The sequence below is a fragment of the Bradysia coprophila genome, unplaced genomic scaffold (genome assembly GCF_014529535.1).
Source record: "Bradysia coprophila strain Holo2 unplaced genomic scaffold, BU_Bcop_v1 contig_350, whole genome shotgun sequence".
Taxonomy (NCBI): domain Eukaryota; kingdom Metazoa; phylum Arthropoda; class Insecta; order Diptera; family Sciaridae; genus Bradysia; species Bradysia coprophila.
The window spans coordinates 484,327-507,043 of NW_023503608.1; the positions used below are offsets into that span (position 1 = coordinate 484,327).

General features: G+C 37.7%; 5 protein-coding genes across 7 annotated transcripts; 2 read left to right on the forward strand and 3 right to left on the reverse strand.

The window, feature by feature from the left end:
- The first annotated feature begins 137 nt into the window (after nt 1–137).
- On the forward strand, nt 138–20,853 carry LOC119079929. 3 transcript variants are annotated; one of them, XM_037188031.1, is made up of 4 exons: nt 138–148; nt 16,451–16,459; nt 17,191–18,464; nt 18,534–18,978. In XM_037188031.1, the coding sequence occupies exons 3-4, from the start codon at nt 17,215–17,217 to the stop codon at nt 18,892–18,894; spliced, it is 1,611 nt and encodes a 536-aa protein (XP_037043926.1). In that variant the 5' UTR covers nt 138–148; nt 16,451–16,459; nt 17,191–17,214; the 3' UTR covers nt 18,895–18,978. The 3 variants fall into 3 exon arrangements, with proteins under 3 accessions (XP_037043926.1, XP_037043927.1, XP_037043924.1); XM_037188032.1 differs by lacking the exons at nt 138–148; nt 16,451–16,459 and having other exon boundaries at nt 17,011–18,464; nt 18,534–20,853; XM_037188029.1 differs by lacking the exons at nt 138–148; nt 16,451–16,459 and having other exon boundaries at nt 17,125–18,464; nt 18,534–18,979.
- LOC119079932 (zinc finger protein 830) lies at nt 5,991–7,158 on the reverse strand. Its single transcript, XM_037188035.1, has 2 exons — nt 6,286–7,158; nt 5,991–6,182 (listed from the first exon to the last, which is right to left on the reverse strand). Exons 1-2 carry the CDS (start codon nt 7,065–7,067, stop codon nt 5,996–5,998), a joined length of 969 nt encoding a protein of 322 aa, XP_037043930.1. The 5' UTR covers nt 7,068–7,158; the 3' UTR covers nt 5,991–5,995.
- LOC119079928 (puromycin-sensitive aminopeptidase-like) lies at nt 9,582–13,660 on the forward strand. Its single transcript, XM_037188028.1, has 6 exons — nt 9,582–10,426; nt 10,834–11,140; nt 11,213–11,738; nt 11,798–13,094; nt 13,162–13,284; nt 13,349–13,660. Exons 1-6 carry the CDS (start codon nt 9,944–9,946, stop codon nt 13,565–13,567), a joined length of 2,955 nt encoding a protein of 984 aa, XP_037043923.1. The 5' UTR covers nt 9,582–9,943; the 3' UTR covers nt 13,568–13,660.
- On the reverse strand, nt 14,097–15,289 carry LOC119079933. Its single transcript, XM_037188036.1, has 4 exons — nt 14,703–15,289; nt 14,462–14,634; nt 14,272–14,382; nt 14,097–14,205 (listed from the first exon to the last, which is right to left on the reverse strand). The coding sequence occupies exons 1-4, from the start codon at nt 15,057–15,059 to the stop codon at nt 14,112–14,114; spliced, it is 735 nt and encodes a 244-aa protein (XP_037043931.1). The 5' UTR covers nt 15,060–15,289; the 3' UTR covers nt 14,097–14,111.
- LOC119079931 (E3 ubiquitin-protein ligase NRDP1-like) lies at nt 20,811–22,099 on the reverse strand. Its single transcript, XM_037188034.1, has 2 exons — nt 21,727–22,099; nt 20,811–21,658 (listed from the first exon to the last, which is right to left on the reverse strand). The coding sequence occupies exons 1-2, from the start codon at nt 21,977–21,979 to the stop codon at nt 20,847–20,849; spliced, it is 1,065 nt and encodes a 354-aa protein (XP_037043929.1). The 5' UTR covers nt 21,980–22,099; the 3' UTR covers nt 20,811–20,846.
- Nucleotides 22,100–22,717: the final 618 nt, after the last annotated feature.

Below are 22,717 nucleotides of genomic sequence, written 5' to 3' on the forward strand. Positions count from 1 at the left end.
CAAAATATTTGTTTCAATAATCTATTGATAGGGAAGGAAAGTTGATCTGAATCTCACTAATTGGACATCAACTTTCCTTCGGGTATTCGCCAGTAGACGGTAGCATTTTCGACAACTTTTACATGAGACACCTGAAACACTTTACTGTGTACGAGTACGATGAGTCTGAGTCGGTTGGGAAAGAAATGAGGAACGAGCCAAATTTCCCTCTTTCATCAATAACAGTAAAATTTAATTTAATTAGTTGTGTTCGAACCAACTATTAGACCTTCATAGTTTCAAATACTTGAAAACAAATCTAGTTGTCAACGAAGCCAACTCCTTGTTCCAAATAGAAAGTAAAACGCATCTCCCTGAGTAAATTGTTTTTCGAACGAAGAATGAAATTTTGTCCCAGTTCTGTATGTCGGTATTCGGGACGAGCAAAACTCACTGTAATTTTAATGAACTTGATGCTACATACAATAACCATTAACATGTTCATATCACTTTGCAATTATTTAGTTTTATAATTATTCCGACTTCAAGGTATGTCAACTGGAATTTATTCAAATAGAATAAGACTATTTTTATCATTAGACAAAGTGTTATTTGCTATTTTTTGAAATCATAACGTTATACCATAGAGCAACCATTCCAATATTCAGTAAATATTTATCTAATTTGTCTAATTGGTGGGGAGTAAACAGCCTCCATACACTTCGGCCAACACCCAACGGGGAGTGTTGGCCGAAGTGTATGGAGGTTGTTTAGTGGGAAGAATTCTGGGAAAGGTGGTGAATTCGATCGCTGAAGGAATATTTACGAAAAATTTAGGGTCAAAGCAACGCACTTCAAGCAAAAGTGCTATTAATGACAGCTGCCAAATAGAGTACTCTTTTGTATGAAATTTTATCCTCACTCTTTTTACAGTGTAAAATTTTGTATGGAGCACTGTCAAGTTTCAGTATCCTCTTTAGAGTACCACTTTTGCTTGAAGTGCGTTGGTCAAAGTAAACTTAACAAAGTACAACTCGATAAAATCTTGGCATTTGTAGAATCATTGCTAGACTAAATGAGGATAATCGGAACGGAATATCTCTATCTAAATAATTGATCAAATTTTATTGTTTTATTGTTGATTTATGTACATTATTGACGGCGCTGTAATTAGAAGCGGATTATGACACTTGGTCTAAAAATGAAATAATCTGTCCCCGATATCACATCGCACTTCGGCACCTTTTCACCACCCTTATATCGTTTTAGAATAATACAAGAAATATTTATTTATACAACCGAGTGATAAAGGCTTTTTTAGGCACTAGATGTGTAGATGTGCCGTAGGCCGAGTATGACAATGCACATCCTGTGCCTAAAAAAGCATTTATCATCGAGTGTATACAACGTTTTTCGCAATAAAGGCAACGGAATGTCCTACTTTTCCTCACTTGTTGCGAAAACCTTTTTTTTTCTGCTGGAGTTCATCAAATTCTGTTGAGAGTTTTTCCGAATGCATCCTTTTTACTCTACAACAAACATACAGTTTACAGTTGTTGGTTGATACGAAACATACCTCTGTTTAAGGAAGAAATACGTAATTATTATGCCCAGGAGATGATTGTTATCGCATTTTGTGTTTTGTTTTGGTCAGAGCTCAGTTTTGTATAATGAGCACGGTCGTTTAAGCATTCAATTAGTTTCATGAAGATTGAATTTTTGTTGAACGTCGATTTGTTGGCACATCGCAAGGTAACCCGTTGTATACCTCAATATACGTTGTATTCATTAGAAGCTGCGTATGAGTACTCACTCATATACCATTTGTGTTAGATATTCAACTCGACATCACTATATACCGATTTGAGTGGTCGAAAAATATTCAATTAGTGCGGTACATCAACGGTGTCATGAAGTTCGTCATTATTACAGCATTTATAAAGTTGCTGTTGGCAAGTGCTCGGTGCCAGCAGCAACAGTATCATGAAGTAAATCTAATCACTCGACTGAACGATTATTTCGTATTTGATCATATGATCTTTTTGCTAGACCGTACACTGGACCTTGACCGCTATGTAGGCACTCCGCCATCTGCATCCGATTATGGCAAATTGATACCACAGAGTGTCTACATTTTCGAGAACGGTTCGGAAGACAATAATACCTACGTGAAGAATATAACCAGTAAGGAAACGTTTGTAATTGTTGCGATTGAGAACTTAAATTCTGAAAACGGTTGGAACATATTGACTGAAGTCAGAAGAATTAGAAATGCGAAGGTTAGTTGGGATGTGAAGATTGGCGTATTTGTTGGAAGAACAGTCACTTTAACTCACATCGTAGAAAAATTATTTCGATGGAGTTGGAGCGTAGGAATTTGGAACATTTTTTGTGCATTCTACTTAAATGCTGAAGATACAGCGTCATCGTTCAACGTTTTTCGCTTCGACCCGTTCGTGAAGTTTGAACTGATAAATGTGACGGAAAGTGAGTCGATTCAGAACTATTTTCCGGACAAAATACCAAATTATCGCCAGCATCCTCTTCGGTTTGTCAAATTGAATGAAATACGCCTTGATGACGTAGAGCTTCAATTTTGGCACACTGTTGCTGATGTTTTCAATGCATCGGAGACGACTGTTAATGCAAGTTATGAGGATGCAGTCTATATAACATCGGAATCAGATATACTTCTACATGAAATGAAGCTGACGCTTCCAGAAAATATATGCGTCTATCCAAATCGAATGACTTCGACATTAGTGATGGTTCCTCATTCCCGACCATATTCGAACTTTGTGGCTTATTTACAAAACGCGACGTGGAAACGTCTCTTTGCTTACACTTTACTGACAATTACTATCGCATCTCTTTCTCTAACCGTGTTTAGCTATTTGCGAACAGAGAAATTTTTATTTTTTCGATGTGTCATTGACGTCATCAACCTCTTAATGAATGACAACACTGCCATCAGATATGGACGGCTACATCGTACAGACGCTTTTGTCATTGTCCCGTTGACTTTCACTGGGTTAATTGCGGTGAATGGTATTTTGTCAGTCTTCCAGAGTTACCTCACTGTGCCGATTTACGAGCGCCAAATCAATACAATCGAAGACCTATTTGAATCAACAGTTCCATTTTTGGCTCATAAACTCTACTGGGAAAATGTAGCAGTTAAAATGTTAGAAGACGTATCACAACATGGTGGATGGAATGACAAAGTATGCACGACAAGTCTTGAGCTAATACAGGAAGAAGTAGATAAATTCAATAATTCCGTAGCATTTGGTTTCCCAGACGGTACGCAGGCTCAGTGGTATTTGGAGGTACAGAAACGATTGAGTTTGAATGCGTATCATTTGTTGACTGAAAGTCTAGAGAAATCTTTAGTCGGATTCCAAGTTGCAGTAGATTATCCCTTTATCGAGCCAATAAATGACTTACGACATCGTTTGCATTGTGCCGGATTGATGGATAAATGGTTCAAAGACGCTGCTCAATTTTATATCGAAAAATTGTGGAAAATGAATCGCAACCGTCAACTATATAGTTACGAATCAAACAGTGCTGAATTTACGGTACCGACTGTTGTCTGGTGTGGTTGGTTTGCAAGTGCTATTTTATTTGCTTGCGAAATAATCTGGAACAAAGTCAAGCCCAAGTTCAAGCCGCAAAGTTAAGAATGTTGGTTTTCGATGGTAAATGGCAAATGACATAAATATCAACGTAGTAGATTTAGAACCTTGTATAAATATAGTGTTCTGATCTATCACGGCAGAGTAAAATAAACCAGGCAGGAGCGGTTCATTTTCGAAACGTCAAATAAGGGACCTAATACACGGGATGAAAATGAACTCAAATGAACACTGACATAAATTGAAAAATTTTATTCGCAAAATATCAAGGGCTACTAGATTATTCAGGTCCCTAGTCAAACAAGCGCTCCTGCCTGGTTAACTTTACTCTGTCGTGTTTCAAATCCTTCCGGTAAGTGGTCAACGTGTACAAAATATGATCATAATATGCTAGTAAACACTTGATACAGTGCCGCACTCGCCATACTCGACACCCGAAGTACAGATTAATTTTTATACGACAAAATTGAATTAGTTGACTTTTTTCAAATTTTTTAGGCACTAAACGAAATTTCCCGAAGCGGAAGTTGGCAGTAACTCCAACCCTGCCTTAAAAATGTCTAATTCATCAGAAAAATTAAACTAGACGCTAAGAATATTGGAATAGGTTTGTTCCAAGTAACTGTAAACACGAACTTTGACAACCCGAAAAACGACAATTTCATCCATAGCAACGTCGCTTACGTGATATTTCATACAAATCGACCAACGTCGCCTACGCGATTTACACAGAGGTATTATTGAGGTTATGGTTATATGGATGAAATTTGACAATTCATATGGCCTTGGAACAAACCTATTCTACAGAATTTTTGTGTTAGTACACTTCAATCAAAATTGAAACTCAACGAAAGTCGTCACTACCTATCCAACGAGACCCATATCTTCCAAGTCTATCATTGTAGTTATTTTTAAACACCCTCCGAAAGTTTGAATTTTTTCCCCTAAAATAGCTACTGCACCACATACACGAAAAATTTCAAAAAATTTTAAAGGCGATCATGTGCGCCCTCAACACCTCTGCCAACCACCATAATTTCATCACGTATTGTTGAATAATTACTTCGAGGATTTTTTTGTTGCAAATGACTCAGGAGGGAGGGTCCCCTGATTCAATTACTGTATACCCTCCAAAAATCGCCGATGGCTTGTTTTTAAGTTGTTCCAAGTTTTGGCAAATTGACTCTTAATCTCTCAAACAAAACATCTAAGTAAATGGTTACGGTATACACACACGGAATTTTGAAAACCGACACATTTTCTGTTTTGTGGTTTACTAGTTTTTTTGTGAATTTTGCATGTATTTTTATATGGAGAAATCGAAAACTCAAGTAAAACACAGAAACAGAAAATGTGTCGGTTTCCAAAATTCCGTGTGTGTAGGTTTGTTCCAAGGCCATATGAATTGTCAAATTTCATCCATAGAACCATAACCTCAATAATATCTCTGTGTAAATCGCGTAGGCGACGTTGCTCGATTTGTATGAAATATCACGTAAGCGACGTTGCTATGGATGAAATTGTCGTTGTTCGGGTTGTCAAAGTTCGTGTTTACAGTTACTTGGAACAAACCTAGATTTTAGGCAATTTCACAGATTGTAGCCCGAACGAAGTGAGGGCGACAAGCGAAAATGCCTAAAATAAACCGTTCACAACAGATGCGTATACAACTTTTCATGTTGAGGGTCTAACTTACCAGAAAAATTCCGTAATTTATGCCCAAGACATAAAAAATAACTATTTCGTAGAAAAATTTTAAAATTTGTACCTGTACCATAAGAAAAATACTGCTGACTTCTGTGCCCAGCTATTTTTTTTAATAGAAACTATCTGACAGACTCAATAAAACAAAATTTCGCGTTTGTTTAATGCTTGATTTACTCTTACGCCGTTTACGCTCCGTTTAGCTAAACCACGCCTCTTTTTAATTGTTTAAAGAGTAAACGGAGCGTAAACGGCGTAAGAGTAAATCAAGCATAACAAGAGAAACAAAAATGTGTTTATTAGCACTTTTCCTATGTTTTTTATGGCGGTAGTTTAAAAAAAAATCGGAGTTTAACAGTTGTTTAAAAAGAAACTACGAACTCTACAAGATCTTCTCTGCATCTTCGAATTTTCCTTTATTCGGATGTTTGAATATCCGAATTTATGGAGCCTACCAAAAGACTTGAATAAGTCTGAAAAACCATTGTCTTAACAACACGGCTATAACAAAAGTTGGGAGATTTAAATTCGGCTTTAAATTCGTTTGACTTTTTTGTAGGGTCACAAAGTATTGATAGACTTGAACAACATTTTGAAAACATCGCTGTAGAAACTTCCTTCAATTAGGTAAACGCTGTAAATGTTGCTCGTCGATTGAAATGCAGTGTGTTCCATCAAATCAATTTATTCTTTTTCTTGTATGATTTTTTAGCACGCCAGTCGATATATTCATCAAAATTGTCGTCATCGTCGTCTTCATCATCATCACTATTTGTTTTGATACTGGAATTTACTGCTCTAGACGAGATGTTGACGTCTTTTTCCTTCACTGTTTCCTTCTTCTTCTCTAAACTCACGACCCTGAAAAAAAGACCGTAACCATTAGTGATCTGTAATGCTAGTCATCGACAAGGACGAAAAAAGATAGGAAATAAGCTCAAAGTGCATGGTACGCAGTCATTACCTTGACCAGTTCCGGATTTGTTCGTCTATTTCATCGATTTGCCGTTCTGTTGTCGCTTCCTCCTGATCGTCAGCGATGATGGCGTTAGACAAACTAGCCGCAGCCTTTATTTCCTTTTGAAATCGTTCCCATTCTTCTTCTACCGGATCCTTGTATTCAAGATTGCGAGCTTTAGCATCCTTAACTGGATCGTCGAAGAACCCTTCAGGTAGAACCTCATCAGTTTCCATTTTAACAACGTCTGAATTCGCTCCGTTTGCCTCCACATTTCGTTCCTCACGATTAAAATTCACAAGATCTTTGCGGATCGACGTTTTTTGCAGAGTCGCTTCAAAGTAACTGCTAGTCTGAACCGCTGGTTTGGAATCGAAGAAATCTGATGGAATCGAATTGGTTGCGGTTGGTACAGTTGAAGGTGCGGTTGTAGTGTTTGCATTTTTCAGTATTCCTTTCAGTTTCTTTTGCGGCACTTCGGCTACAGGTGGTGTGGCTGGTCGTTTCATTGCAGGAGTCGTCGCTACTTGTAATTTATCTTTGAGCTTCTTTGCCTCTTCAATGTTCTGCTTGTGTAGCTTAGCGTTTACATGAACTTTCCAAACGTCCTCCGAACGTACAATCGATTTGCAAAGAACGCACATCAACTGGCCAGATTCATTGTACTTGGCCAGAGGCGAATCAATCTTCTTGGTCGGAATTGTAACCTGCTGCTTGGATTTCTGCTCGTTCATCAGACGTCTCAAGTCATTTTGTTTCTGCTTAGCAAGTTTGAATGTTGCCGACATTATTTAAGTTTTCGTTTTATGCGAACAGAATAAACAAACTAAAAAGTTCTCCACATCTAACTGATGTTTACGAATGTTTGCTGTTGACAGTTGACATTTGGCATAACATGTGTGAGAGTGTGTGCATTTTTCTGGCATGACAGGTATGGCTCACTTTTTATTTCGTTTTAACGAGAGGTAATTCACACAAAGTTCTGAAATAACAGGTGACAACCACGAAGGCGGTTGACACCAAATTTTATAAACAGATAGTGTGAGAAATCAACTTAAAGAAAATATTTTTCTCGAAAATTCAGAATTTTGTTTTTGTTAAGTTCCATTTTACATATAAACTTCGCAGCCGTTGACGCAATTGTGTGTCACCGCCTTCGTGATCAACTCAGAGTTGTCTTAACCTGTTCTTTCAGAACCTTGAATTCACAGGGATGTGATTGAATACAAGGTTCTGAAAAAACAGGTTAAGACACTTACGAAGGCGGGAGAAAAACAAATCTTGACACTTCAGACGTTTGAAAATTCAACTTGAAAACATTTTTTTTTTGTTAAGTTGAAATCGTCATATAAAATTTTCCAAATCTAGTTGGCGCTACAAGAAAATTTTGATCACACCACATTCGTGATCAACTCGAAAGTGTCTTAACCTGCTTAACCTGTTCTTTCAGAACCTTAATTGAATACTCGTGTCATTTGGAATTAAAGCGTCGACGTATAAATTTGGAATAAAAGCCACTTATAGAAATCGAGAGATGAGCCTGGTCAGCCTGGTACTGATGTTCAGTTGATTCAAAGAGCAAATAGAAAAGACATTTCATTAATCCTATGTTGTCATAGGAATCATTTGACCAAGGCTGTAAACTTTGGGGAGGTCACGCAGACCGCCATTTTATTAGATACGCGGGAACACACCACTTCTGATGATTTTATATACAAACAAAATTTCAAAACGATGACAATCATCATGGTGAGTGAATTTTTGTATGAAATCCGCCATGTTATCACAAACGTGTGTCACCTGCGTATCTGTATCTGCCTGACCTCCCCAAAGTTTACAGCCTTGGATTCGTCATTGACGACACTCTTGCACTTATATTAATATTCCGGCACTTCAAATTTCTTCACGCAACCTATCCGTCAAAAAACTAGAAATTATCAGTAATTTACATTTTACATTTTTTTTTTACATTTTCCTTAATAGATTTTAAAAAAATGTTTGGAGGAGAATGGAATTTTCTGAGGTTAGATTCCAAAGTTGGTCTAACGATCTACCTGCTGTTGCTAAACGAATTTTGTATCTATTCAATAGTATTTTGCCTCCATACTCCATTTGTAAATGAAAAAATTACGATTTCTTTGAAAATTTCTGCATTTTTTTATCGAAATTGAGTCTCCAGATAAATATATTTTTAAATTGCTGCTGTTGATGTCTCTAATACGATATAAAATGTTCCCTGAAGTTCTCCGTTTAATTAATTTTTTTTCGCTAAAATTGAGAAAACGGTAAAAATAGTTCAAATTTCGTAAGTTTTCACCAATTTTTAACATTTTTGACATTTTTCCATGTAGAAATATTTGTATGCATTGTTATGAATGTATTAACGTTAGTACTACAATTTTCTGCCATTTTCCGGCTCATTTCGAATTTAAATGTCTCGAAAATCGAAAGGAAACAGTGTAATTTGGTGCAAGAAAAATCCGACTGTGTATTAACCTCACTTTTTGCAGAAATATCTCGGGCAAATTTTTTTTTATCACTTTCGGAACTTTTTTGGTTGTTGTTGAGACCTGTACCTGTCGAATGAGCCTACTTACACGAAATCCGGTCGTAAGACACCGGCCAAAAATGAAAAATGGCTTCAAAGTTAGCAGTTTTTTGTGTAGTGTCTACGGAAAATGACCATATTTCCGCCATTTTGTTTTTCCAAAAAAAAGTTCTTCCATAAAAGTTAGGTAATTAATGTACCTTTTTAACAAAAAAAAGGAATCCGAACCAAGTCACTTCTATTAGCGATTCTTAGTTTTACACGAAAACGGTAAATTTACCGGTAATACCGGTTCATCGACCTCAAGAAAAAAATTTAGTTCTACAACTCTTGATACTCTATCAGAATCCATTCACAAAAAAAAAACTTAAAACCTCGAATCCACAGAGCCACTTTTCGTTACACAAGCGTCTGGACTAGTTATTGGAGAGCCTGGCTGAATACTAATTTCTAAACTCCTCATCTCCTGGGAGATATACAAATAATGTTCACGCAAAATGTTTGTCCAATCATTTCGTCAAGTCGTTTCCCTTCGTTTCTTTGGATCACATTTCTTAATGAAAATCAGAATTACAATTTTCTGCAGTTCGTTCGTGAAACTAAAATTCTCTCAGTGTTGCTAGTACTAAAGTTACACCGGCTAACTCAATATAAAAAAAGATTGTATTCATTCGACAAGACAGAGACGACTACATTCTGATGATGAGACAATAAAACCAGTTCACAGTTTGTGGCCATTCAGAATATAATCTTACTATTCAATGCACCCACACATCAATGATATGAACCGAATTACCGTTTTTCTTAAAAATACAAAAACAATCACAGGGTGGACGTGATCATATGCAGTTTCGATTGCATTTAGGATAATATCCTCATTGAATGCAGCAGATATTGTGTGCGTTGAGATTGTCTTGTTACTTAATTCTGTCGGACTGATTGCAGTTCCAGAGATCAATCAACTTCTTCAAACGTACTGAAGAATTCAATTTTATCTTGAACCCTGTACACAAATCAGCATAAAATACGTGTCACTGTGTCATTCATCATTTAATATTATTTCTCGTTGAATGTGTATGTGCTGTCTAACGTAAAATCCATTCTTTCTCCAATAGAATGAATTTAACCACCATAAATGCAACAAAGATAGCACGACAAATACAGTTATGTCAAACATACATTTGCTGTGAATCGAATGCACGTAGAGCGTTTGTTCAGAAAGTATCATGCAATTGGCTGACAAGTAACCCATCCAGGAACACTTCGACTATCGCATTTTATCAGAGTAATTTCTTGCGCAAACGTATTGCCGACCGGAGTGTTTTAGTTATTGTGCCGAAACGATCTTTTGTTATTTCGAGTTCAGCTGCTGATAAGTCACGGAAAAAGTCGCGAATATTGTCACAATTTGCCAACGTTGTCAGGGATTTTATTGGAAAAACTTTTTCGACCGTAAATAGTGCAGCATTTTCGGACAATATGACCAAAATTGCATTTCAACGGTTACCAGCGACTGTTGTGCCGAAGCATTACAATCTGGAATTGAAGCCCGATTTAATTGGATTCACATTCGCTGGAAATGTTTCAATTCAAATTCAGGTAAAGATTAAAGAAATTCGTATCGAAATGGATGTGTGTTTATCTAATGGAACGGAGTGATGAATATGTATGATGCGCTCTTGACGTACTGAATATATAAATTGAGAGTCATGCATTATTGAGGTTAGAATGCATTTCTTTATGTATGATGTGATGTGAGGAATTTCATTATAAAATTGTCGTTGATGAGTGCTTGATAAGTACACAATGAACACCGAAGATTCGATGGAAATTTTATTAATTTATTCGAGAATAGGATGGTGGAAGGGAGATTTTAAAATGTGATTTAAAGATTGGACATGATTTCTATACTGACCTTTTCAAAATGAAACTCTACCTTTACGTCTTGCCCACAGTCCCGAAGTCAATTTAGTCAAACATTTGTCCTTATCGAAAAACAATTGCAGATTCTGTCTCCAGTTGATCAGATCGTCTTAAATGCCATGGAATTAGCCATCAACAAATCCGAAATAATTCAAAATGGTCAATCATACGCAACGGAATCGGTTACTCTGAATGCGGAACAAGAAACCGCCATCCTAAAATTCAATCAACAATTCAGCGGCGATGCTACACTCAACATCGAATTCAACGGTGAATTGAATGATAAAATGAAGGGCTTTTATCGCAGCAAATATTTCGCTCCAACCGGTGAAGTACGCTACGCTGGAGTTACACAATTTGAGGCTACCGATGCGAGACGTTGCTTCCCATGTGAGTACAGAGTACTTTGAGTTAATTTATGCATTTCCAGAGATTTCAATTTCGTTTTATTCGAAACTAAAGGCTGGGACGAACCTGCCACTAAGGCAACATTTGATATAACCCTCAAAGTTCCTGCCGACCGTGTAGCTTTGTCAAACATGCCCATCGTATCCGATGTGAACGAGAACGGATTGAGAACGGTTCGATTCGACACAACCCCCATCATGTCAACGTATCTGGTTGCTGTTGTAGTTGGTGAATACGATTACGTGGAAGATAAATCAACCGATGGTGTGCTGGTGCGCGTCTATACCCCGCTTGGTAAAAAGGACCAAGGTCTATTCGCACTGGACGTTGCTACCAAGGTGCTGCCATATTATAAGGAATATTTCAACATCGCATATCCACTGCCGAAAATGGATTTGATTGCCATAGCGGATTTCTCGGCTGGTGCTATGGAAAATTGGGGAATTGTTACGTACAGAGAGACAATGCTTCTAGTGGACCCTGAGAATACATCCGTCATTCGAAAGCAAACAATTGCTTTAACGGTTGGTCATGAAATCGCTCATCAATGGTTCGGCAATCTGGTGACGATGGAGTGGTGGTAAGTGCAATTTACTATCGAGACTGCGGAGTGACAATGTTAGTATTCTAACTTCACAGGACTCATCTCTGGCTGAACGAGGGCTACGCGTCATTCGTTGAATTCTTGTGCGTCAATCGATTGTTCCCCGAATACGACATTTGGACGCAGTTCGTTACTGACATGTACACTCAAGCGTTAGAATTGGACGCTCTGAAGAACTCCCATCCAATTGAAGTGGAAGTCGGTCATCCATCAGAAATTGACGAGATTTTCGATGAAATCAGTTACAACAAAGGAGCTTGTGTCATTCGCATGCTGCATCATTATATTGGCGACGAGGATTTCAGACGAGGCATGAACATCTACTTGACGCGACATCAATACAAAAACACGGTCACTGAAGATTTGTGGGCTGCTTTAGAAGAGGCGAGTAGCAAGCCAGTTGGTGCTGTGATGACTAGTTGGATAAAACAAATGGGATTTCCTGTGGTTTCTGTTTCGTCTGTGCAAAATGGTAACAAGCGAGTGTTGACATTGACGCAAGAAAAGTTCACTGCTGACGGTACAGCTTCTGCCGAAAATTATTTCTGGATGATTCCCATCACCATATCAACAGCAAAGAATCCGTCAGAAATTAAACTTACGACAATGCTCGACAAAAAGTCAATGGAAATTGTATTGGACGACGTCGCCGAAGCGGAATGGGTGAAAATAAATCCGGGCACTGTTGGATATTTCCGAACGCGCTATAGTCCCGAAATGCTCGACCAACTAATACCGGCCGTTCGAAACCAAACACTTCCACCGCTGGATCGTCTGGGTCTGTTAGACGACCTATTCGCGTTGGTGCAAGCTGGCCGTGCATCAACCGCTGAATTTCTAAAGCTGATTGAATCGTATCGCTCCGAAACTAACTACACTGTGTGGTCATCGATAACGCAATCGTTGTTTAAACTTCAGATTCTTCTGTCGCACACCGATTTGTCAGAGCATTTCAATCGGTTCAGCATAAATTTGTACAAACCGGTTGCCGACGCTCTTACCTGGGATGCCAAGGCGGGCGAGAGCCATCTGAATACGTTACTGAGAAGTTTAGTATTGAATCGACTGGTATCGTGCAGTTGCTCAGATGTGTTGAAGGAATCCCGAAATCGTTTCGATTTACACGTTTCGGGTAAAGCCATATTGCCAGCCGACATTCGGAATGCATGTTACAAAGCTGTGCTACAAGTGGCAGACGAAAAGACTTTTGAAGATATGTTGCAATTGTACCGAGCCACCGATTTACACGAGGAACGCGACCGAATTTCCAGATCACTCGGAGCCATTGGTGACAAAAGCATTTTGAAGAAAGTAATCGAATTTGCGATGTCGGTAAGTTGAATGAATTACAATGAGAATGGGAAACATGACATCTAACACTGTTATAATATAAATGCAGGAAGAAGTGCGCTCCCAGGACTCAGTTTTTGTGATTGCTTCAGTGTCCATGAATCCGAAGGGACGCGATTTGACTTGGGAATTTTTCAAATCGAACTGGAAAATTCTGTTGGAACGTTATCAGGTAACTTCGACATAACTCTTCGCTGGGCAAAAACTGGATTTTAATCCGAATGTTTTCGTTACAGGGCGGTTTCCTCTTGGCTCGACTGATCAAATATCTAACCGAAAATTTTGCCACTGAAGCGAAGGCAATCGAAATCGAAAACTTCTTCAAAGAGAATGAGCTTCCGGGAACTGAACGAACCGTATCGCAATCGGTTGAGTCGATACGATTGAATGCTGCCTGGCTGGCAAGGGACTTGGATACGATTACCAGTTTTTTGAACGCAATTGGAAATAATTAATTTGCTTCGAATATCTTCCGTCATATAAAACATAGTGTTGATTGTATGTTTGAGTTTTGATAGCACATTATAGACTAGACAGAATAACGTTTTCTCGCCGTCTATTTTGACTGATTTCACGTGCGAACCCTTGCTAACGAAAAAAACTTCCGACTTGAGTCCACGTTGGATTGACAAAGCCTCAAAATTGAAAATGATTTCTCCACCAAGAAACAGCTCAACTGAAAAACAGTGTCAATTGCGAAGCAAGGTAAGCCCTTTCATAGGAAGTTAAAGATTTACTGGGCCTTAGACTCGAGGAGAATAGACCGACTTGCAGAACCTATTGACCGTTATTTTTATTGTGTAATTGGGTTTGAACTTTTCGCGAGAGTGTAGGACAAACGAATATTAATTTAAAAACGTAGTCCAAGCTCCCAAATTACCAAATTTCCCTTTATTTTTATCAAATTTCTCAAATGAATTGAATGATTTCCGGTCATCATTTCCCATTTAATTCCAAGAGCGATTGACCCTTCACCGCTTAATGCTAATCGCAATTGCACTAATCCTCAAATATCCACGTCCTTATTGTTGCTTTGCTGCTTTCAATATCGTCTAACTTTAGGCTTGGATCAATTCGTTGGATTTCCTTGAAACTGGAAAAGTGATTGGAATTGGTTTTATTTGACTGAAAACGAGTGATCTGATCAAGTGAATTATACCTCAATTCAACATCAGTTAAATATCCCAAATTTTCCGCAATTTTGTTGGAACTATTCGATGTAAAATATGCGTGACGCAGTTTCAAGTCGCAAGGCTTAGCCAGATATTTACTGAGGAATATATTGAAGTCAGAAAGTGGATCCAAGAATAGTTAATCCCACAAAACGAGTGAGCTATTTTGATTAATACCTAGCCTTCAATAGATTCTCTCCGATTTTACGTCCAGCATACTCTTTGGCTACACACATACCGAACGATGATAGATATTGCTCCACTCCGTATTTATCGAACACATCGAAATTCCCGTAATCACTCAAAATGGACAACACTCTCATGTTTTGCATGAAAGTTTCACTTTTAATCTGCAAAATAAAAAACAATTCCGTAGAATATTTGCTTGCAACGATTATAACCAGTTCATGAAATTTACATCGCTCAACAAAGGTGGATCGTTCCTACTTGCTACATAATTAAAATTTAATCCAACAATGACCGATGATCCGTCTTTGAAGCACACATGCGTCATGCGTTGCTGTAAAATATTCTTCCAAATGCGACCAATGTCTTGAACATACGTCGAATTATTTGCTCCATTTCTTAGCTTCGCCATCGGTGCATTAGCAAGGAATTCGGTGGTCATAAAAGCTATAGCGTCATCGAAACGATCCTCTGGTAAATCCTCGACTATATATTCGACCAAATTGTCGCAATCTAAATCTTTGGCTTGAAATCTGAACCAAACATTTGGATATGGGATGTGACTCGGTCGTATCCAATTGAAAATCATGACTTGAACTACTGTTTCTCGTATTTATTCAAACACAATAAAATCTATCTAAATTATGTCAGAGTGTTAAGGACGATCGAAGTCTACAAACACGAATAAAAAAAACTCGAGATCAATTGTCAAAATAAAACAATGAAAGTTACTCAGCTGATTTTGACAGCTGATGAACAATACCTATAATTTTGTTAATCTGAATTTCTCTTCTTAAACACTTATTAGACACGATGCATGTATGTACGTATGTATTATCTATACTAAGCAAGCAGACAATACATACATACATGCATAGATAACCTGATAACGTCCTATGTTTCAGCATAATTTGACATAAGCCGACATCGCACTGAATGCATGGAAAACTTTTTAGCAGCTGAATCGGTCGAATCAAATGTATTGTGTATGATGTTCGTGATGCTTCCAGATACTCTCAAGCCCACTTAATTAGCGTTTGGAAGATCACTCTTCAGTATATCTTACGCTTTTACGTTAAAAGCGTTCAACTATGTTTATATCCATTTAGATCTTATACAGAGCGAGGAATTTTAAGGGCACCACAATTTATGTGGACAATGTTTATGGATTGAAGAAACAGAGAAGAGAATCAGAGATGAATGTTTCACAGCTAGTTTTGTCGGCTTCCCAAATTTCTCTGTTGTCCGTTGTTAGGGCCATCAATTGGAAGATAATATTTAGACAAAACGACCAAAGTAGGGTAGTTGTGGACGGAATAACGGGAATTTTAATTTTTTTAAATTGAATTTTGTCCATATTATGAACTTCATAATGATGTTCGTAAAGGCGATGTTACATAAATATAAAAGTAGCTTTACACTTAACATCAAGACATTTCTTTCCACGTAAATCTTAATCGTAAGCCCCAAAATCTTATCAACACAGTATGACGAAAAGCGTGACTATTTCAGATAAAATTTATCAATGGAATTGACTTAATTCATCGCAGCTTAACACAAATACTACAAAGGACAAAATACATAAAGAAAAAACATAGAAAAGCATAAATATCCATCGTACTGCAATTGATTACTTGCAACAACGCACTGTCTAGCAGACAGTGCGTTGCTTGCAATGTTCACAGAATACTTTTTTCTTTGCCTCTTCTCTTTGTAAAGGTAAGAAAGAAAGAGAATTTGGGAAAAATCAGAAGAATTACATAGACAAATTAATTGTGAAAAACGACCTACATATCATTGTAGTGTAGTCACGGAAGAGAGGAAATAATTTTTGAATTAGGCTGACAATCTTTTCCTACCTGCACCAAAGTCAACATAATCAATAGTAATTTGTTAACCAAGAGGAGAAAATAGGAAATTTCACTAAGAGTGAAAATTCGCTCAAGGATCCTTAAATAAATTGCGTGTTTTGGTATTCAGCCATTTTAGGTGAGTAATTCATCATTTTCTCAAACAACACTGACGCTCTTCGACGTTATCTACACCAGAAGCCGAGGCTTTAGCCGACTTTAAAATAAAAGCCGGCTCAAATGACTGATCTAGAGCCTAATAAAATACTTCTCACTCGATGTCATAAACTATTTCACTACGCTTCATAGTGGGCAAAATAAGGATTTTCCTATCGCTAGCATGAAAAATGATTTTGTTGCCTATGCGCGCTACATAGTTATGTTCAAAGCCTAATCCCTTCGAATTGCATTAAGTGCGAGCAAAACGACGATAATCCGAACTCACAAGAGCGAGAATGAAGGAAGCGTTCCGAATTTGGCCTATTTCAAGTCATTGAGAAGAAAGTCAAACAATATCAACTTTTCAAATTGTTGACTTGTTTGTTGAACAGATGAGAGTAGTTGCCTTAAATTTTTCATTCATGTACGTGCGTATCTTTCTTTATTGACTGTGCCATCCACTTCTTTCGAAATTGGCCGGCGCAAACAATAACAAAGTTAATTCTCGATTACATTCTCTGTTATTATTAGCAGTCTACTACACATACAGGTTTCATCGTATGATGCAATTTTTTCGTGTAATCGCGTAAATAAACACACGTATCCCCATTCCGACGTATTTTTCAATGAATCATAATAATATCCCACCACATATAAATAGTCGTCCGCGAACTTTTTACGTGAAGAGACTAATATACTTCTATGCACAAGTTTTAATAAAGAAAAAATTGTGAAATGTGTGGTGTGAACAGTTACAAATTAAGTTCCGATGAATTGACTGCAGTGTTAGAACTTATATCCAAGACTAATATTACACTTAGTGATCTTGAAAAGGCGGTTGAATTATTCGAAAAAGTCACCGACATTCTTGTCCAGTTGAAATTACCATCGTCTGGCCTATGTTCCATCGAAGTTGTTGATAAAAGTTCAAATGAATGTCTTCTACAAAGCCAAATACAACGACTCCGCATTTCATCAATTGATTTTTTAAAATGCAAAAAATTTATTCCTAAGGATCACAATCGGTTTAAGAGGACTAGAAAGCGTAAACTGTCTGAAACGAATATCGAAGCGACTGATTCAAAAGTGATAAAGACAACCGTAAGAGGCACATCGTTGGCTGTTCAGCGATGTGAAGACGCCACAACTGGAAGGAGTTTATTTTCCCTCTGTTATATTTGTAAAAAGAATTGCACGACTGATAATTCTAGGCATGCATTCTATCCATGGATGTGTGTTCAGTGTGGCGATTTCAATTACAGTAAGAGAAATCAAATGGCCGATTTGAAGGGTAAAATAGCACTGGTGACTGGAGGAAGAATAAAAATTGGCTTCGAAATCGCTCTGAAATTGTTGCGGTGTGGAGCTACAGTGACTATAACAACCCGATTCCCAAATGACGCACGCAAACGATATGAACATCAAAACGATTATTTTAGTTGGTCTGACCGGCTGCATATCTACGGACTAGATCTAAGATTTATTCCTCAAGTGGACAAATTTTGTGAATATTTCACAACCCAATTTCGCCAGTTGGATATTCTAATTCAGAATGCGGCGCAAACTATTCGACGACCAACGGTGTATTACAAAAGTCTTATAGAGGGGGAGAGAGATCTGACATCATCACTTCCTGCAAACAATATTAGAAAGACTATGAAACCACAACATGAAGAATCGGTCATGCAAATACCGATGAATAACAGTATGGGCCTGTTCTCCTCATCCGAAACGTCGCAACTTTTAATTCACCCAGAAGACTTTAAATATTCGTGCGATGCACAGCTGTCACAACTTCATTTTCCATTGAATAAGAGGGATGACGATGGAGATCAATTAGATTTGAGACCGCAAAATACCTGGACTACAGTGTTGGAGCGAGTCGAAACTCAGGAGATGGTAGAAGTTACACTAGCAAATTATATGGCACCGTTCATTATTCTGAAAAAGTTAAAACCACTCATGGAAGATGGCCGAAATTCGAAGTACGTACACAAATTATCACTTAACATCAATTCGTCGTGTCGTTGTCCTCATAAAAAATGTTCTTTCAGATCCGATTATGCATTTGTGATCCTCGTTTCAGCAATGGAAGGGAAGTTTTCAGATTGCTTTAAAACTGGAAACCATCCTCACACCAATGCTGCAAAAGCTGCTTTAAATATGCTTGTCCGAACTGCAGCATATACATACAAAAAGCAAGGAATTTTAATGAATGCTGTCGATACAGGATGGGTTACCGACGAACATCCGGTGGGTTTTAAAAGTAAACTAAGCGATGGAGTTAAACCGCCATTAGATTCGATAGACGGAGCAGCCCGCGTATTGGATCCTATTATGCAAACCGTAAATGATGGACCGGAAAATCCAATATATGGAAAATTTTTGAAAGATTACCGGCCGGTTGGTTGGTGATTAAACAAGGAAAAGTCACCTCGCACACACCATTGACAAAAATGTACAAACAATCTGGAAAATTAATAAAGTGGTGGAGACAAAAGTTTTCTCTTCTTTGCTTTCTTTCACCTCAGATACAATTGTGCCTTTTGAATCGTTATACCAACATTCGTCTTACACAGACACTGAGTGTTGGTATGTAGGTGTGTGCTTTGCTGAATCGATCGATCAATTTTATCGTACAAAGAAACAGGTATAGCGTTCAACATTTACACCTTTAGTCTTGTTTTCGATATTGTATTGAAGTCATTCACTTAAGTTAGTGTGGTAAATTACAGCGACAAATTGTCGAAATATTATTCTAGAAGAAATATCGAAAAAAAAACTTGTTATCAAATCATTGTCTTGCGAATTAAATACTTCGAACGTGAAAATGGCCACTATAGATCCGAAACCATTGGAAGATCATTTGAAACGAATTTCGAGTAGATTCATTTCCATCAACAAAGACGTAAAAACTGCATTTCGTCAGCATTACAACAACATATCCGATTACATGATTCAAAGTATGAAAGAGAGAGACAACGTTTTTAAGGAGCTTTTCCAAGAAGTTAAATTAGCCGGGAGCTATGCAGATGAAATCAAAGTTACAGCACCGAACGAATTCGATACGTTAATTATATTGAAATTTCCTAAACCGAATCCAGTTAGCAGTGTCCCTGGTTTTGTTACCATCAACATAAGTGATGGTATTAATAAGTGGCGGACATGGGTGGACGGAAACGAAGGAAAGTATCGCAGATTAGTTGACACTGACGGTTTTGTGATACAGGATGGGGTTTTAGATTGGCTGAGAGTTTTGGTAAGAGACATATTGGGGGAACAAGAAAGCATCCTTCGCGTCAATGGTGCAGAGTACTACATTTCACAAACGAACCATGGCCCAGCAATTACACTCGACGTAAATGTGCGAAGTTCTACGCATGGAGGCATCGGAGATTTTTCCATAGACCTTGTGCCTGCCTTACAATTTCAAGTGCATTCTAAATGGGTAGCCGACAAGCAGGCGAAATCGATAGTTAAGGATTGCAGGTTTTGGAACACTATACCAAAGCCGAATAAGTTGCGACTGCACAAAAACAGAGATTGGATATGTTCGTACGCAGAAATTGAAAGAGACCTTCTAAACGGTCGGAATAGATTGAAGCCATTGATCAGAATTTTCAAGAAAATCCGCGACAAAGTTAAATTAGAGAACCTGAAAAGCTATTACATCAAGACGATTTTACTTCACCAACGTCTTCAAAAACCCGATGATTATTGGAATGGCACGCTGAGCGTACTATTTCTGGAAATGTTTGATGTTATTTTAAAGCACTTCCAAACAAAAACACTGTGGTCCCTTTGGCACAACAATTACAATTTATTATCTCAACTGAGAGAGAATCAAATTGACGCAATCTACCTAAACCTCAAGAGCATCAAGGACACAATGGTAAAAAACTTGGTGAACGAAAAGCCTGATCTGATTTATAAACAGATTTTGACATCGGATGAGTTTACTGCTATGGATGAAAGCGAAAGAAAGGAAGCGGTACCGAAAGTGGAAGAAGAGCGAGCTGCTGAAGAACAAACGACCCAGCAAACAATTTCAGGATTTATTCATCGGCTGATGAAGCTTTTTATCGTACCAAAATAGAGGCTGGTCGAGTGAAGACCACAGAGATTCCGGTTTCAAGGAAGGTTGAAGTCGTTTGAGTTTGGTTTCCATTCAATCAAAAGGATTCCGTGAGAGAGCAAGTAAACAAAGCAAAAATTGAAAAAATTCTATCTCACACAAAGTACTTTTTTGGTAGGTGAAAATCAAGCCTTAAGCAAAAATAATGTCAAACTAAAATGAAAATTATGGATTGACAGAAAATGCTTCTCAATAATTCATTCTGTAAAAAATTTAATTAAAAATCTAAATTTCATTGGGTCAAATATTTAACTTTCGTATTCCACATGCAAATTGTGGGATAGAGTCCATCACGAGGCATTTCCATATACTTTTCTATGGCCCGTTTACCATTTCGTAAAAACATGACTTTAAAGTTTCCGGTCTCATTGGTGGTATTTTCACAAAATTTGATTCCACAGTGAATGGTGTCCCCATCTTGCCAACTTACTCCCACTTTCTCTGAAGTGCTATTAATTTGAATATTACCATAGCTACTGTAACCAATTGATTCAGCCGACCATCCGGGAGGATCATAACTTGGATAATGTTTACGAGTTAGGCCAATCACCATCCAACTGTCTATGTTCCAGTCTAAGATTTGTACCCCAAAGAAAAAGTTCGACTCCAACGAATAGAATAACTGAGCGAAAACTGTGCGACTTTTGTTGTCGACTTCCAAGATATCGGATGACTCACCCGAAAATTTGGCATTTTCAGATCGGTGCCATTTCAATAGAAAAGTGCTTATCTGCAACCGTAGACGATGCTTTTCATCATTAATTTGTCTATTCTCCTCTCGTTGTCGTTTCACCTCATCTTTCATTTGTCTATTTTCTTCTTCTAGACAACTTGTCAATGCATTGAGTCTGGTGATCTCTAAGTCTTTTTGAATCAATCTGCTTGAAAGATGTGTTAAACAGTTGCCCGTTTCATATTCGTGACGGCACATTGTCATATTACAACCCTTATCGCAGATAACCTCTGCATTCGGATTTAGTGCGCAGCTGATTACATGAGTTTGTAGATGTTCCAATTGGACCACATTGTCGCATCCTTTTTGCGCTGAAACATATATTTCCTTCAATAAAGACTGATGGATGAGCTATGAATTTTCCACTCGAATCGCTTACCAAAATCACATTTTATCATGAACTTTGCCAACAAATTTCGGAAAAAACGAGGGGCTGGTTTTAGATCAACGACCTGTAAAGCACCACGATCAACTGGGCAGCTATTGTCAGATGCTAGCCATGCCATGATACATTCTTTGCAAAATACGTGCTCACACGGTGATTGCATTGCCTCTTCTAAAACCATCGTACAGATTGTACACAGAAATTCATCGTCTATTTCACAAATGAAGCGCGTCACTTCAAAACCCATTTTTCGAGTCTTTAATTTATTGTACCCTCCAGCAAGCTAATCTATACATTCAAGGAAATATGAGCAACAGGTTGAGCACACAGGTCAACACACAGAGATGACAATATCCTTCTTAGTCATAACTCCAACACTTGTCAAACATATTGACGCAACGGGATACTGTTCAATAATTTAATTAAAGCATTTCGGCGCGAGTTAACGACATTCAAATTTTGAGGGATATAAAAGAAGAAATATATTTAAAGAGCTCTAATGTCCCGCTCTCATTATGTTCTCAAGTTATCGAACGATAGAGAAATTCAAGTTCAAGTTCATTCAAACTTAAGCAAGTGACAGTGCTAATATTTTCGTAGGTAGAATTAAGGTAGAATCTGTATACCAAGTGTGTCAGAGACAAGTGTAGGTATCAATGAATTTAAGTAAGTCTTTCGAAGTGCTAGCGAAACAATTCGGTGCGAAATAGGTGTGTTGGTGTACGTAAATGTCAAGTCTAGTACTTCGAAGTTTAATTCTTCTGAAAATTATAATTTTATCGACAAATGTGTTAAAAATATTTTGATAAAATAGTATGGCGGCACCAGTCACCGAACATGCACTACACCTATTGTTTTTCATTCGATAAAAATATAAAAACGAAGAAAGAACAATAGGTGTTTCGGTTACTGTTACATGTCGGTGATTAGTTCCCGAGTCCCGACAATAGTCAAACCATTTTACCAAAAATTTAGAGACACCATC

What these genes read in the sequence shown, in the direction of transcription:
- LOC119079933 (XM_037188036.1), bottom strand. Translation starts at nt 15,059, where the DNA reads ATGATTTTCAATTGGATACGACCGAGTCACATCCCATATCCAAATGTT. An exon ending in ATCCACCTTTGTTGAGCGAT is followed by an intron (nt 14,635 to 14,702) that starts GTAAATTTCATG and finishes TTTATTTTGCAG; the next exon opens with ATTAAAAGTGAAACTTTCAT. An exon ending in TTAACTGATGTTGAATTGAG is followed by an intron (nt 14,206 to 14,271) that starts GTATAATTCACT and finishes TCACTTTTCCAG; the next exon opens with TTTCAAGGAAATCCAACGAA.
- LOC119079929 (XM_037188031.1), top strand. Translation starts at nt 17,215, where the DNA reads ATGTGTGGTGTGAACAGTTACAAATTAAGTTCCGATGAATTGACTGCA. An exon ending in GAAGATGGCCGAAATTCGAA is followed by an intron (nt 18,465 to 18,533) that starts GTACGTACACAA and finishes ATGTTCTTTCAG; the next exon opens with ATCCGATTATGCATTTGTGA.
- LOC119079932 (XM_037188035.1), bottom strand. Translation starts at nt 7,067, where the DNA reads ATGTCGGCAACATTCAAACTTGCTAAGCAGAAACAAAATGACTTGAGA. An exon ending in CAAATCCGGAACTGGTCAAG is followed by an intron (nt 6,183 to 6,285) that starts GTAATGACTGCG and finishes TCTTTTTTTCAG; the next exon opens with GGTCGTGAGTTTAGAGAAGA.
- LOC119079931 (XM_037188034.1), bottom strand. Translation starts at nt 21,979, where the DNA reads ATGGGTTTTGAAGTGACGCGCTTCATTTGTGAAATAGACGATGAATTT. An exon ending in CATGATAAAATGTGATTTTG is followed by an intron (nt 21,659 to 21,726) that starts GTAAGCGATTCG and finishes TATATGTTTCAG; the next exon opens with CGCAAAAAGGATGCGACAAT.
- LOC119079928 (XM_037188028.1), top strand. Translation starts at nt 9,944, where the DNA reads ATGAATTTAACCACCATAAATGCAACAAAGATAGCACGACAAATACAG. An exon ending in ATGTTTCAATTCAAATTCAG is followed by an intron (nt 10,427 to 10,833) that starts GTAAAGATTAAA and finishes AAACAATTGCAG; the next exon opens with ATTCTGTCTCCAGTTGATCA. An exon ending in CTGGTGACGATGGAGTGGTG is followed by an intron (nt 11,739 to 11,797) that starts GTAAGTGCAATT and finishes CTAACTTCACAG; the next exon opens with GACTCATCTCTGGCTGAACG.